Consider the following 15014-nt stretch of genomic DNA (forward strand, 5'->3'; position numbering starts at 1 on the left):
GTATTTTAATAATGCTATTTTTGCTTATAGGGTTTGTTTGAATATATATCCTTATTCTCCGGAATAAAGAACCCTGTTAAAATATCTTCACCGAGTCCAGTTGTCTTTTCGGGGAAGTAACAATGACACGGCAGGTACGAAGAAAGTTTCCACGCAGACATTATGTAGTAGAAGGAATCGATAGTCGATGGCAATCGGACCTCATGGACATGATTTACGTGTCACAATACAATGAGGGTATAAAATATCTGATGATTGTCATCGATTTGTTTTCTCGATACGTATGGGTGGTTCCATTAAAAATCGAACAAGCTCGAGAGGTGAGCGGTGGTATGACAGACCTGTGGGGGAAAACCTGTCACGCAAACCCAACGTGTTTCAATCGGATTCAGGATCCGAAAATAAAAATCATTTATTCAAGGCAATGCTGAAACGACACGGTATTGCACAGCTCTTCTCGTTGAATGTGACCAAAGCCAGTCTGGCCAAAAGGGTGATTAAAACGCCGAAAATGCGCCTGTTCAGGTACATGCTGAAACACTCTACCTACCGATACTTGGACGTTCTGGATAAAGTGGTGACCAGTTACAATAACATCCAACATCGATCCCTTGGCCGTTCTCCAAGCAATGTAAACCAGGACAACGAAAGCGAAGTCAGGTTAGATTAGTATCTGATTCGAAAGAAGAAGAAAGTGCCAAAATTAAAACGATCCTTTACCTTTAATGTGGGGGACACCATACGTGTAAGTCATCTCAGAAGGGCGTTTAACAGAGAATATCAAGAAAAATGGTCGGGAGAAATCTTCACCATCGAGAAACGTTACTGGTCACAGGGGCACGACGTGTATCAGTTGAAAGATTGGGGAGGAGAATCGATCGAAGGCACCTTTTATGCTCAGGTACTCCAAAAAGTCCAAGAACGTCCAGACCAGGAATATCGTATTCAAGACATACTGAAAAAGTGCACGAGACATAAACAGAAACAAGTTCTAATCAAATGGTGACATTGACCCAAGAAATACAATTCGTGGATTCGCGAAGCAGACGTCAGACATTACCAAAACCTATAAACAGAGACAACTTCTAACTGGTGCATGTCATTAGAATGGAAGATCCCGAAGAAGTACAATCTCTCTCTCGAAGTGTTTCCAAATCAGAAAGTTGGGGACTGTTTGGTCGACGTGTTGCTAAAACAGAGACTGTGTTCTTCTCTCAGATCCTCATCACTTACATCGTGATTGTAACGTGCATCGTCAATTTGTCACTGGAGAGGGGAAATTCCAACTTGTGGACCGCCCTACTCAGTATCCCAAGAACACATCCTGGTCTTTTCGAGTCCATTTGGACGAGTCCATATGACTAAGACAAAAAGGGGTGGTGGCTTTAGCAGAGATTGCCTTAACAAATTGGGACGCTGCCAAGAGATGTGAGTGCCATGACGTGTACATCTATACATCTCTGTACGAACCTCTACTGCGTCGCCTTTGTCTGAAGGGCAACAAGCAAGAGCACTCTTTTGTATTTCCACACTATCATTGTCTACGGCCAATAAAGATTCTCGCATCACGGTCCTTTTTACAGAAGGGAGTCATCACAGAAACCTCTCCGTGATTACCATCAATCAGAATCTCTATCAGAGTAAGGACCCGACGCAGAGAAGAGATTGTCCCAACAATCCCATCGACAAGCAACAAGTTATGACCTTGGCATGGCAGATGTATCCAGAAAACACTCGTCATTTCATGAAATATTTCGAGGGAGCTACCCACAGGCCCTTTGGACACCTCATGGTGGACCTCAACCCTACCATGCCCGAAATGTTACGCCTTCGATCTAACGGCCTAGAGACGGGAACGGTGTGCCTGAACGATGTAAAAGCGTAGATGCAACAGCGAATACCCCAGATGACTTGTCACCAGCATCGGGGAAACAGCTCTGCGAGTGCATCTACTACAGTCGATCCAAAATCATGCAAAGGGGTGCATTTAAGAGGACATTACCAGGCATACCCGCCTACGAAAGTGCTGATGATGAAGACGATGAAGTAGAGCCATTTTTGAAAACATCAAGAAAATGCAGTCCTGAGATACGTGTGGGGTCGTCTTTAAAGAGGGGAGAAACTTGCATGTGAAAATGACGAGGACAAAGGAGAGACCTCTAATGATCTCGAAAACGAGGGCATACGTCAGATGCTCGATCGTGAATACAATATAAATCGTGACTATTTTGAAGACAAGAAACAACGTTTCCGAGATAGGAATATGCCTCAAGATGACATTGAGAAACGACTGAAGGCTTTAAAATGGAAATTGTTTAAAGAAACGTACTCTCAAGTTTTGACATACATGTATTACTTTGACAAAGGCATGAACTCGAGAAATATTCTACAGTCGGTGGATCCGAAGACAGATGTTAGACCACAAATTCGTTCCAGATTAAACAAATATCGTTTCTGGATCAGTGACTATCTGGACGAAGCAGACAGTGACGACGATGATGATGATGATACCAGTGGTGATGAGAACATTGATGATGACAATTATACTAAATAAACAGTAATTGTATTTTGCCTCAAGACCTCTGAATGTGACCTTCTATTTATGCGTATCTTATGTTCACAGGACAGTGATTGTGAAATAATAAAATAAAGATATGACTCCTTAACTTTATTTTAATTTTTACTCATCCTCAGAATGTGTTGGAATAAAGTTGCATTTTATGGGTTGTCTACCACAAGTATTTATTATTTGTTGTGAACGGTACACTATACATTACATAGGCGTAAAACATCATCGCCAAATAAAATAATTTTTTACTAACATGATGCTTCCACTGGGTGGGATTTACGATTTAACTCATTCGTAAGAGCACTCGCCAGATGGTTTGATCGAAGTACCCCCCTCGGTGCGCATTGCTCTGATCGTTCCAACCAATAACCCACGATTGTTTTATTGGTCGCTGTCCTGCCCGTATGACAGTGCCTATAAAACATAGCGTGTTTCCTCGAAGACTACCTGTCAGAATTATCGACTATTTGACATTCAACAGCCGATGATTAATAAATCAATGTGCTCTAGTGGTGTCGTTAAACAAAACAAACTCCTTACTCGTATATCTGGTGAGGGTTGCTTGTTATCACTGAATCGAGTCATCCTCATATTACACGTTGTGAGTCATACAGTGAGTGCACTGTTGATAACAAGTTTTTCATTATTTAAAAAATTTAGCTGTTAAATCATTTATTAGACCTACACTGATATATAATCTTCAAAAGAAGAAAGCAAAACCACATTGTCGTAACATTTGGAGAATTGATTTAATTATTGAATGGTGAGTCCGATAATTACCAAATGTTGCAGGATTGTTCACAATTCACTCTAGTCCATTGTGAGTAAGTGATAGGACACACCACCAAGGTCAAGGTCATCTGGAGTCAATACCGGGTGTGGCCTCCGCGTGTGTTGACAACTGCCTGGCACCGCCTGCCCATTGAAGCAACCAGAATACGGATGACGTCCCGGGGGATGGTGGCCCACTCGGCCTGCAAGGCTGCTGCCAGCTCGGGCAGGGTCTGGGGCTGTGGTTGTCGCTGTCGGAGGCGTCGGTCCAACTCGTCCCATAGATGCTCAATTGGGTTCAAATCCGGTGATATCGATGGCCAAGGAAGGACATTAATGTTGTTGTTCTGTAGGAAAGCCGTTGTGAGACGTGCTGTGTGAGGCCTGGCGTTGTCATGTTGGAACACTGCGTTGGCGTTGGCCATAACTGGAACGATGTGTGGCCGGAGGATCTGGTCAATGTAGCCCTGTGCATTCAGGTTGCCCTGCACGTGGACCAGGTCAGTTCTGCCAGTGTGTGAGATGGCTGCCCACACCATGACACTACCCCCGCCGAATCTGTCCACTTCCTGCACGCAGTTTGCCGCATAACGTTCACCACGACGCCTATACACGCGACATCTTCCATCATGACGTCGGAGCAGAAATCGGGACTTGTCACTGAACCACACCTGTCTCCATCGCAGTTGAGGCCATTGTCGATGAATCTGGCACCACTGCAGTCGGAGTCGACGGTGTTGTGGTGTTAAGATGACACCTCGAACTGGACGTCTGGCACGAATTCCTACCTCACGTAGGCGGTTCCGTACGGTCTGGTCGGATATCCTGCGCAAACCTGGTATTGCGGCGGCTGTGGAGGTGGAAGTAGTCAATCGTTCCCGAAGGTGGCGTACCCGGATGTAGCGGTCCTGCCCGGGGGTAGTGACCCGTGGTCGACCGGATCTAGGGAGGTCACGTGTTGATCCATGTTGCTGGTAACGGTCCCACAGTCTGGAGATGGTGCTTGGGGACACATGGAATGCCCTGGCAACGGCCGTTCTGGATTCGCCTGCGTCTAGTCGGCCGATGGCATTGTTTCTCTGCGGTTCACTGAGACGTGGCATGTCCTGGATTGTCAACTGTCGGCCAGATACAAAGGCCAGGCAAGCGAACACCCTGCACTTTTATACTGTCGATGTTCATGTTGCACGTGCAGACAACGCACGTGCAGTGGTGACATGGTTTGCACGTGGCTGCGTTTTTGCGAATATTCACATTTTGGAACTTTATTGTACAGTAGCTGCGTTTTATCGAATGTAACCGTGGGAATGTGTTTGGGACATGCAATGACCTTATATTCACAAAGCATGAACCGGTAGGAAACATAAAATCGGAGTTATAACCCATTTGTACCCTTTTGCGTTTCTTTTTTTGAAGAGTATATATTTACATACATATACATATACATACATACATACATACACAGACACATACACATACACACACACACACACACACACACATACATACCAGGGCCGTACCCTGACCAAAATCCATGGGGGGGGCACTAAATTTTATAAATAATTTTTAACATACTATAAAGATTAAACATTTCTATGCTATTACTGGAGATATATACAAAAAAAAAAGGACAAGATTCTCGGGGGGGGGGGGGGGGGGGGGGGGGCCCCTGCCCCCCCCCCCCCCCCCCCCGAGGGTACGGCCCTGCATACATACATTGTAGGCCCCATGCATATGGTTGAGTTAAAGAACTTCCTTTTTATAGAAGCTTCGATAGCTCAGAGCGTATCGTGGTTAGTCTTGCAATTTGCGGGCGATTCGGTGCCACAGGTTCGAGTCCCAGCAACGGCATGGGACAATTTGTGAGGCCAGAAAGGATTTAGTTATCCCCTGCGCCAGTGCGTTAATATCTATGTATGTAACAGTCAACCTCGACATACATATAATATATAGATATTCATACATCAATACATACTAGCCAGTGCCAGGTCTGCCCACTGTTTCATGCACGTAAGCGGGATCGACCGCGTAGATTGTAGGCCCCATGCATATGGTTGAGTTAAAGAACTTCCTTTTTATGGAAGCTTCGATAGCTCAGAGCGCATCGTGGTTAGTCTTGCAATTTGCGGGCGATTCGATGTCACAGGTTCGAGTCCCAGCAACGGCATGGGATATTTGCGAGGCCAGAAAGGATTTAATTATCCCCTGCGCCAGTGCGTTAATGTCTATGTATGTAACAGTCAACCTCGACATACATACAATATATAAATATTCATACATCAATACATACATATATATATATATAAAGAAAAAAGACAAAATGCGTGACATTTAGCTAGTTAGAAATTTTATTTATGACCTTCCGAAAAAAATGCCATTACATTAACACACACACAGTTTATAAACTATGTAAATATTGCTTAATACACAGTGAGCAAGTAGTATATATATGAGTTATATATCCCTTGCCTTAGGCTAGCCATACCAGTGGGAGTTCTCAACATTATTAATACATAAATGTAATAACTATATCTACATGTACCCTTTGCAAACATAGACTTGCACAAGACATATATTAATTATAGACATATACAGCATGTGTAAAAGTTGAGATCAAAAACAGTTGTAAAAATACATGTACATGTTTTCTGTAAATGAAATGTAGGCAATCGTCTGTCTTCATATAAAATGAACAGATGCAGATCCGGGGGTGGGTGGTTTGTGGGTGCTGGACCACCCCTACTCATGACGAAAAAATATGTGCCCCCCCCCCCCCCCCCCCCCCCCCCCCCCCCCCCCCCCCCCCCCCCCCCACCCACCCCCACCCCCCACCCCCCCCCCCCCCCCCCCCCCCCCCCCCCCCCCCCCCCAAACTGAAGGACAAAAAGTATGTTGTTTGTCACTCTATATAAATAAAGGCAAATATATAGCTTAACTCAAGAATCTCCAAGGCAAGCCAGACATTTGCATCACTCTGAAACATTTGGAAAGCAAGGAAGATTAGTTTGAAGACAAAGGTACGCCTTTTTAAAAACACTCTACTGTATGGAGCATAATCCTGGAAAATGACCAAGACGATCGGTCAGAAGTTGGAGGTCTTTCAAAATCGGTGCTTTCGCAGGATTCTGAATATCTTCTGGCCCAACATCATAACCAATGAAGAACTCCATAAAAAAACCCTCCACAGAATCATTGGTATCGGAGATCAAGTGCCGAAGATGGCGCTGGATTGGCCGTGTGACCAAAATGCCTCAAAAAGCTCTACCAAGAGCGGTACTCCGATGGAACCCTCCTGGAAAAAGGAAACGAGGAAGACCGACATAAAAATGGAGGACAGTAGAGAAGGAAATCCGAGAGGGCAGTCTGAGCCGGGGGCTGCTGGAGAAGGACAGGAAGCAGTGGCGATCTCTGGTTCCACCCGTATGTGCTTCTTAGCATGAAGGGGATTAAGATTTAGCTTGTTCAGCCCCTCTCACTAGAGGCTGTGACCCCTCTACTTGAGATTGTGCCCCCCCCCCCCCCCCCACCCCCAATATTGTTCCTACAGGCCTGAGTGCTCGATGTTGTGGACCTGCACACGACAATCAATTTTTGAAACTAGTCACATATATGTTGTTGAAAATTAAAGTGGCAAAACCAAATCTGTATACAAGATGAAGTCCCAGTGATCTTTGTATAAAGATGTGCAAGCTTTGATAACAAATGTCATTGGTCAGATTGCTTTAGGACAGTTCCGGAAATCACCACAGGGTGAGGAGGGCATGCGTGTATGTAGTGTTAAGTATTTAATGAACTCCATATGCAGTAGGGGCAGGACGTAACCCAGTGGTAAAGCGTTCGCTTGATACGCGGTCGGTCTTGGATCGATCCCTATTGGTGGGCCCATTACGCTCTTTCATGTTTCAGCCAGTGCACTCTGCTTTGTACCTGCGATCTCCGTCAGAACTTACAATGTCTACTTGCTTCCACCGTGCCTGGGATATGTTTATATTCAATAATGTCAATATTCATTTGTTACATAGGTAGTGGGTACTGAGATTGACAGCCACCACCCCTGATATGATCTTGGGAACAGTCCTTAGTTTCGTTGTAAAGCTTTGCAAGCATAAGATAAAAACACATTCTAGCAGCAAAATGGGGACAAAAAAAACCTGGTCCCAAATAAACGTCATAAAACCATCATGCTGAATATGTAGTCAAAATTACAGAATTAAAAATGTCTTTGAGATAAAAATCCATGGATCGCTAAAAATAGACATCAATACCTTATAAAGTATAAAAGTATAAGGTTTACAAATATACTGTCATCTTTTAAAACAAAACAAACAAATAGTGTTTGCATGTCTGCATATAATTATTGGCATTATTGACAAGCATTATTGCTTTGAAGGAAAATAACAAATATTTTATTACAGAACTGTCGAAAATGAAGATTGGAAAAAGACCACAGAAAAATAATAAGAGTTTCCTCCCTTATATAGTTTATAAAAAAACAAAAACAGACCCCACCCACACACAAAAAAATAAATATAATAATAATAATAATAATAAGGAAAAATACACATCAGCAATTATACGCATGTAGAGTATATAAACCAACAACAAAGTCAACTAGACATGGGTGGTCAGCTAGTTGGTCTCCAGTCTGTTTTCACTGACTGTATACATACAGTACACAAACCAACGATAAAGTCAACTAGACATGGGTGGTCAGCTAGTTGGTCTCCAGTCTGTTTTCACCGACTGTATACATACAGTACACAAACCAACGATAAAGTCAACTAGACATGGGTGGTCAGCTAGCTGGTCTCCAATCTGGTTTCACCGACTGTATACATACAGTACACAAACAAACAATAAAGTCAACTACACATGGGTGGTCAGCTAGTTGGTTTCCAGTCTGTTTTCACCGACGGTATACATACAGTACACAAAAAATAATAAAGTCAACTAGATACAGGTGGTCAGCTAGATGGTCTCCAGTCTGTTTCACTGACTGTATACATACAGTACACAAACCAACCTTAAAGTCAACTAGACATAGGTGGTCAGCTAGATGGTCTCCGGTCTGTTTCACTAACTGCTTGTGTGGAGGGTTTGACCAAAATAAAGTGAACTTCATGTAGTTAGTGTGTTCATCTGGTGGTATTTACCAAATAAACAACAACTATTTAGTTGTGTCCTGCACTGTACATTGTATTGTCTATATTACATAAGAATCCAGTTGTGTTTCACTGACTGCCAGTGTGGAGAGTTTGACCAGAATAAAGTCTAAATGTTGTTAGATGTGTTCAGCTGTGGCAACTGCTAATGTGTCACGTGTGTCATCTACAGCTGGTCTGTTCACCCGGTGGTACGTCCACTTTCAGAAACCGACCATGGTTTGCTAGTCAACAACATAAGAACCCATCATCTACAGCCGTGTTCAACTGGGAGTAGTTAAAAAAAGAAGAACACTTTAAGAAACCATCTATGGGTGGTTGGTTGACTTTTCTGTTGTGTTGTGTCCTGTACTGTATATTGTATTGTCTTTATTATATAATAATTCACCATCTACAGCTGTGTTCAGCTGGGGTAGTTAAAAACATTTTTAAGAAACTATCTATGGGTGATTGGTTAACTTTTCTGTTGTGTTGTGTCCTGTACTGTATATTGTATTGTCTTTATTATATAATAATTCACCATCTACAGCTGTGTTCAGCTGGGGTAGTTAAAAACATTTTAAAGAACCTTCTGTGGGTGGTTGGTTGACTTTTCTGTTGTGGCCTGTACTATACATTGTCTTGTCTTTATTACATAATAATTCACCATCTACAGCTGTGTTCAGCTGGGGTAGTTAAAAACACTATCTCAATAATAAAACTATTTCCAACATAGACATTTTTAAAACACTTTACTCTGCAATACTCAGTCTCAGCAATAAAACTACTTACACAATGGAACTAAAATAAAACTTCCCTATTGTGCATGATGATGTTAAAATAGACTACAAATTAGTAGAGCCTATGTTGACTAACTTGGCAAAATAGTCCGAAATATTCGAAAGGTGTGAGACTTTGTAACAGATGCGGGTTTTCATTCTCCAGGTTTCATAAATACAAAATAATGTTACAGTACGCTAATCAGCAATAACATCAACTACCATAAGAGAAATATATTCGCAGGAACAATTCACAAGAAAATTGTCGGTGGTGCTGTCATTAAGTTCAAGTCCTCAACTTCCAGAACCATCTATGGTTTGCTAGTTGATTTTATTGTCGAGGCACAAACTGTAATTAACAACAAGTATGGTCTGGTCATTGATTTTATTGTCAAGGCACCAACTGTAATTACCAACTTCCAGACACCAACTATGGTCTGCCAGTTGGTTTTATTGTTGAGGCACAAACTGTAATTACCAAATATGGTCTGGTAGTTGACTTTATTGTTGAGGCACCAACTGTAATTACCAACTTCTAGAAACCATCTAAGGTCTGGTAGTTGATTTTATTGTTGAGTTATATACTGTAATTACCAACTTCCAGAAACCATCTATGGTCTGGTAGTTGGTTTTATCATTGAGTTATGTTCTGCATACTGGAAACAAGACACAGAAATAAAATTTCTGCTAACTTATTGCTTATAACTCGGGTAATTTCCGAGCAATATTTTGCATTAACACAGTAGCTGCCACAATTAAATGCACTTATTTGTAAACATACAAAGTGCCCAGTCATATTTCATATACCTGCAAAACTAAAAAAGGCCACATGATGTCTGTAATCTTGGAATGAACAGATCTCGCTGTTAAGGGGTGCCATCGTTTCCACTCCCTAACACTCCCCTGAGTCTATAGTCCGTCCCATGGAAACGCCTTTTTTCATGCTACAGAATTTACAAGTTATTTATTTTTGAGCTGGTTGTTTTCTAAATTGGACACAAAAATAGTACCTTTTTGTTATTTCCAAAACACCTTTACTTTTCTTCTTGCGTCAAACAAAACTGAAATTATTTATAAAAAATATTTTAATAGAATGATGGGACGGACTATAGTTCAAGATGAGTTACTTTTAGCTCCCCTTAGCAGGCCAGTCATAACAATATTTTGTAGGGTGGGGTGAGGTGGGGGAGGCACAACTTCTAGTGAGGGGTCACAGCTTCTATAGTGAAAGGGGAACAAGTCATATTTTTACCTTTATTTATATAAAGTTGCACAAAAAAACAAACATTTTCATCCTTGAGTAGGGAGCCACAGCCCCTATAGTGGGGGTGTGTGTGTGTGTGGGGGGGGGGGGGGGGGACCAGCCATATTTTTACCTTTATTTGTATAAAGCTGGACACACAAAAATAGAGTACAAGTCATATTTTAAACTTTATTTATATGAAGTTGGACCAAAAACATTTAAATTTTCATTGTCAAGTGGGGTGGTGGTCTCTATAGTGTGTGTGTGTGGGGGGGGGGGGGGAGAGACAAGCCATATTTTTACCTTTATTTTTATAGGGAGGGGAGAGGGACAGCCACACCCCACTCCACCACAACCCACCCCACCCCACCCCTGGCTCCTACGGGCCTGCTTAGATACTTAGAATGAGAATCTTAAAAACGTTATTGTAAAAGGATTAAATATCAATGCTCAGAAAGGTACTATCTTAAATGACTCCCTATAATCAATGTTAGGGGGCAAATCAATCACTCCCCTCAACTGTTCTCACGGGGAGATCTGATTCAATTCATCTCACAACCCCAGCAACTGTCCACGGCAATCGACAATCTTATACAGATTACCAGGGACTTATGGCAATTTTAGGGTGTTTTTTTTTTACAGTGGACTACCCTATTTTCTCTAAAATTACGAGAACAAAAATTCACGGCAAGTTTTTTGCCGTAGTCATTTTCTAAATTGAAAGGGGTTGCCTTACACCCCTCCATATTACACCCACCTCCACATTACACCCACCTCCACTTTACAACCAACTAGTTTATTTTGTATACATGTTATTCTTTATAGGAACAGTCCTGAGTTTAAATGTCTGATGATAATCAATTGAAAGGAAATACACATGTACACACTGATACATGTATTAAAAAAATATATAACAAAATTAATGTGTTTTTCTTCTTTTTTTTAAAGAAGCACTTATTAGGTAAAATACAGTAAATATTTAAAATCTAGAACGACTGCATCCATATTGAAATTATAGCACCCTTGTCCACAATTGATTGATATTTATACCAGATCAAAACTGTATATAGTCTTTCAATTCATTGTACAATATTACAATAAATTATACGATGTAAGAAACAAGATATTTAAATACAATACAGAAATCGAAGAAATAAATACAGGTATGTATAAATATTTTTGTTGTTTTTTCCACAATGTACATATAGTGTGCATCCAATGTCTATTCAAGATGTAGACTGTACGTCCAATGTCTATTCAGGGCTTGAAATTAACCGGTCAGGCAACATATGTCGCTTAAAATGCCCAAAATTCTTTCACACATTATTTTAAGTCAATAGTGTTTGGTCCTGCAAGTTTTGATTTGGGCCGGTAGACTTCGTTGCTTGCCGGACATAAACATGTGGCAAAAAATGTAAGCCAATTTCGACCCCGAGTTAGCTGAACAGAAATTCGAGAAAATAAACGAGATATTTAAATAAACGAGATACACTTTAGGCTTCTCCAATGAAACATTTCGCAATGCCTTTTAAACTCAATGAAAAATTGCAGTGAGAAGCACAACACAACTATAAACAATGAAACTATATCCAGCCATTTTTGTTTAAAGCATAGTCACACTGTTGAAAGTCGGACTTGACGAACTAAAACTTTCGTGACATGAGTCACTCAACGAAAGACCCTCCCCTGGAAGAAATTCTGCCGAATCGGACGAAATGTTGTGACAAGAATTGCGTTGGTCACAGCTGTATCTCGGTATGTGACTCTTTGTGTTGTTCTCTCGCTGTTTTTGTTCCTTACGTTCATCCGCACGCTTTTTCCGCCGGTTTTTGTCGATTTTTCTCACCCGTCCGCTCGCATCAATACGACAGTCGAGAACACACACAGACGGACAGACGGTCGATGGGGGCGATTCGGCCTCTGCCGCCTCTTTCTTGTTGTCGAGATGTCCAAACTGCTGCGGAGATGTACACTCAGAATTGGAAGCGGAAAATTCGTCGAGGAAATCAAAAGCTGCAACTGCCTGTTGTTCCTGTTCTCCGTAACGAATAAAAAATTTGGAAAAATCCAACGGAAGCTGTCCTGAGGTAGAATTGTGAATGGCATCTGGTTTACCTGCAATCAGATAGACACATTTTAATATGGCAAGGGGATGGAGATAAATTACTGCATTGTGATAAACATGAATATGGAAATGGAAATGGTTTATTTAACGATGCACTCAACACATTTTATTTATGGCTATATGGCTTCAGACATATGGTTAATGACCACACAGATATTGAGTGAGGAAACCCGCTGTCGCCACCATCCAATAGACAGGATAGCACATACCATGGCCTTTGATACACCAGTCGCGGTGCACTGGCTGGAACAAGAAATAGCGCAATGGGCCCACTGACAGGGATCGATCCCAAACCGACCATGCATCAAGCGAGTGTTTTACCCTGTTTGTGGGATGGTGCATATAAAAGATCCCTTGCTACTAATGGAAAAAATTTAGCGGGTTTCCTCTCTAAGACTATTTGTCAAAATTACCAAATGTTTGACATCCAATAGCCGATGATTCATAAATCAATGTGCTCTGATGGTATCGTTAAACAAAACAAACTTCTTCTTCGTTATTTATGATAACACATACTAAGTTTGTTTGTTTTGTTTAACGACACCACTAGAGCACATTGATATATTAATAAATGGGCAATTAGATGTTGAACAATTAACACATACATGTATTAATAACACACATATGTGCAAATACAATTTAAAAACATATGACTGGCTGCTCCTGGGTGATAACCAGGTAACCACTGCCTTACCATTCAATGAAAAAAAAGCATGTGATCAAAATCGATTAAACTGAGACAAATTTCCCAGGGTAGCTACAACAGCACCTTCTATACCAGAAATAATGCTGCGCTGCCTCAAATAATAATACTGTGAGATACCATGACATTTAGGGTTTAAATGAGATCATTTATGGGCAAAGTCTAAGTCACAAAAGCTTATTATATTGGAAATTTTCAGTGCCATTTTCTTTTGGGAGGTAGTACTAAACTAAATAACTTCCGGCTGGGTCAAAGTTCGAGGTGCACCCAACTTTTGATAGAGAAGTGAACACCACAAGTCTTGTGATTGGTGATAAATGTGTGTGTTGCTTGTGAAAAAAAAAAGTTTCATCTGGGTAAAAAAAAGAGCAATTTTATTTCATCTAGTACCACTGTGTCAAGTAGTCTTGTGCTTGAAACATGTATAAGGTACCTATAAAAAAAAAATACTCAAATTTTGTGCGGAACTAGGGTAGTCATAGATGCTACCTGTTATCTCAGAAATGAGCAGCTTGACCCCCCATTTTTTGTGATTCACTTTAAGGGCGAGGGGTGGAAGTATTTATATCCATGGAGTTTATGTTGATTGATACTCTGCAGGTAGCCACATATGTTACTATTGTCATCTATGAGATTTTATTTGGTGGTATACACCCGGGAAGGGGCTTAATGTATGTTCAGAATGCTTGGAGAAATCCCGGTTTGGTCTGACCAGAGACCAACCTTTTCTTTTTTCTTTCTTTCTTTTTATCTTTTTTTGGGGGGGGGCCTTAAAAACAGAAAGATTTAACTAAAATTCTCACCGGAGCTGCCTGTCAGTCTCTGACACATCATGTGATCAAGTCCAATATCGCTGGCCAGACTATCGTTGCTCTCACCGCCAGATGCAAGCATCGAATCGAGCATGTTGGCACGTGTCTGAAATAATATTACAAACATATAGACAGATAAACTTCAATAATTCAAACTTTAATCATTCAAATAAGCATCGAATAGAGCATGTTGGCATGTTTCTGAAATAATATTACAAACATATAGACAGATAAACTTCAGTAATTCAAACTTTAATCATTCAAATAAGCATTAATTCCAGCATGTTCGCACGTTTCTGAAATACATATTTTTTATTTTATACCAGTACAGTCAAAGTTTAATAATTCAAAAATATATACATGTACAGTTAAATTTCAACATATTGGCCTGTGTCTACAATAATGTTTTTAAAGCAATCATTTTTTTAATTTATTTACATTCTCAAACTTCAATAATTCCAAATTACATATGATACAGTCAAACTTTAGTAATTCAACTTCAGCATATTGGTACATTTCTGCAATATTTTAAAAATGTATACTCAATAATTCAATAATAATTTTAAAATATATAGCAAAACTTAAAAAATTGTAAATAATATAAGTAATTGAACTTAAAGAATTAAAAAAAACCCCTCTAATCTCTAGAAAACCTTGATCTTTAACAAGCATAGAATCTACATGTACATGTAGTATATTTGCACCTGTCTGCAATATTATTAGTTTTAAAATATACACCTTCAAACTTCAACAATTCACTCTTCAATCATTAAAAAAATTTGTGATCGATCACATATACATGTACCACTGCTCCAGTCCCTGACAAGAAGAAGTTTGTTTTGTTTAACGACACCACTAGAACACATTGATT

The 15014-nt window shown here is 40.5% G+C and overlaps 1 protein-coding gene across 1 annotated transcript in view; it reads right to left on the reverse strand.

Annotated features, from left to right (window-relative positions):
- Positions 1–6190: 6190 nt before the first annotated feature.
- The window catches only part of LOC121387050 (serine-rich adhesin for platelets-like), a 97934-nt gene continuing 89110 nt past the window's right edge, over positions 6191–15014 (reverse strand). Inside the window, exons 12-13 of the mRNA XM_041518062.1 lie at positions 14135–14249; positions 6191–12618 (exon numbers count right to left, since the gene is read on the reverse strand). Coding sequence (XP_041373996.1) covers positions 12107–12618; positions 14135–14249 — 627 coding nt within the window. The 3' untranslated portion in view covers positions 6191–12106. The remainder of the gene's footprint in view (positions 12619–14134; positions 14250–15014) is intronic.

Source organism: Gigantopelta aegis, chromosome 13, assembly GCF_016097555.1.
Source record: "Gigantopelta aegis isolate Gae_Host chromosome 13, Gae_host_genome, whole genome shotgun sequence".
Classification (NCBI taxonomy): domain Eukaryota; kingdom Metazoa; phylum Mollusca; class Gastropoda; order Neomphalida; family Peltospiridae; genus Gigantopelta; species Gigantopelta aegis.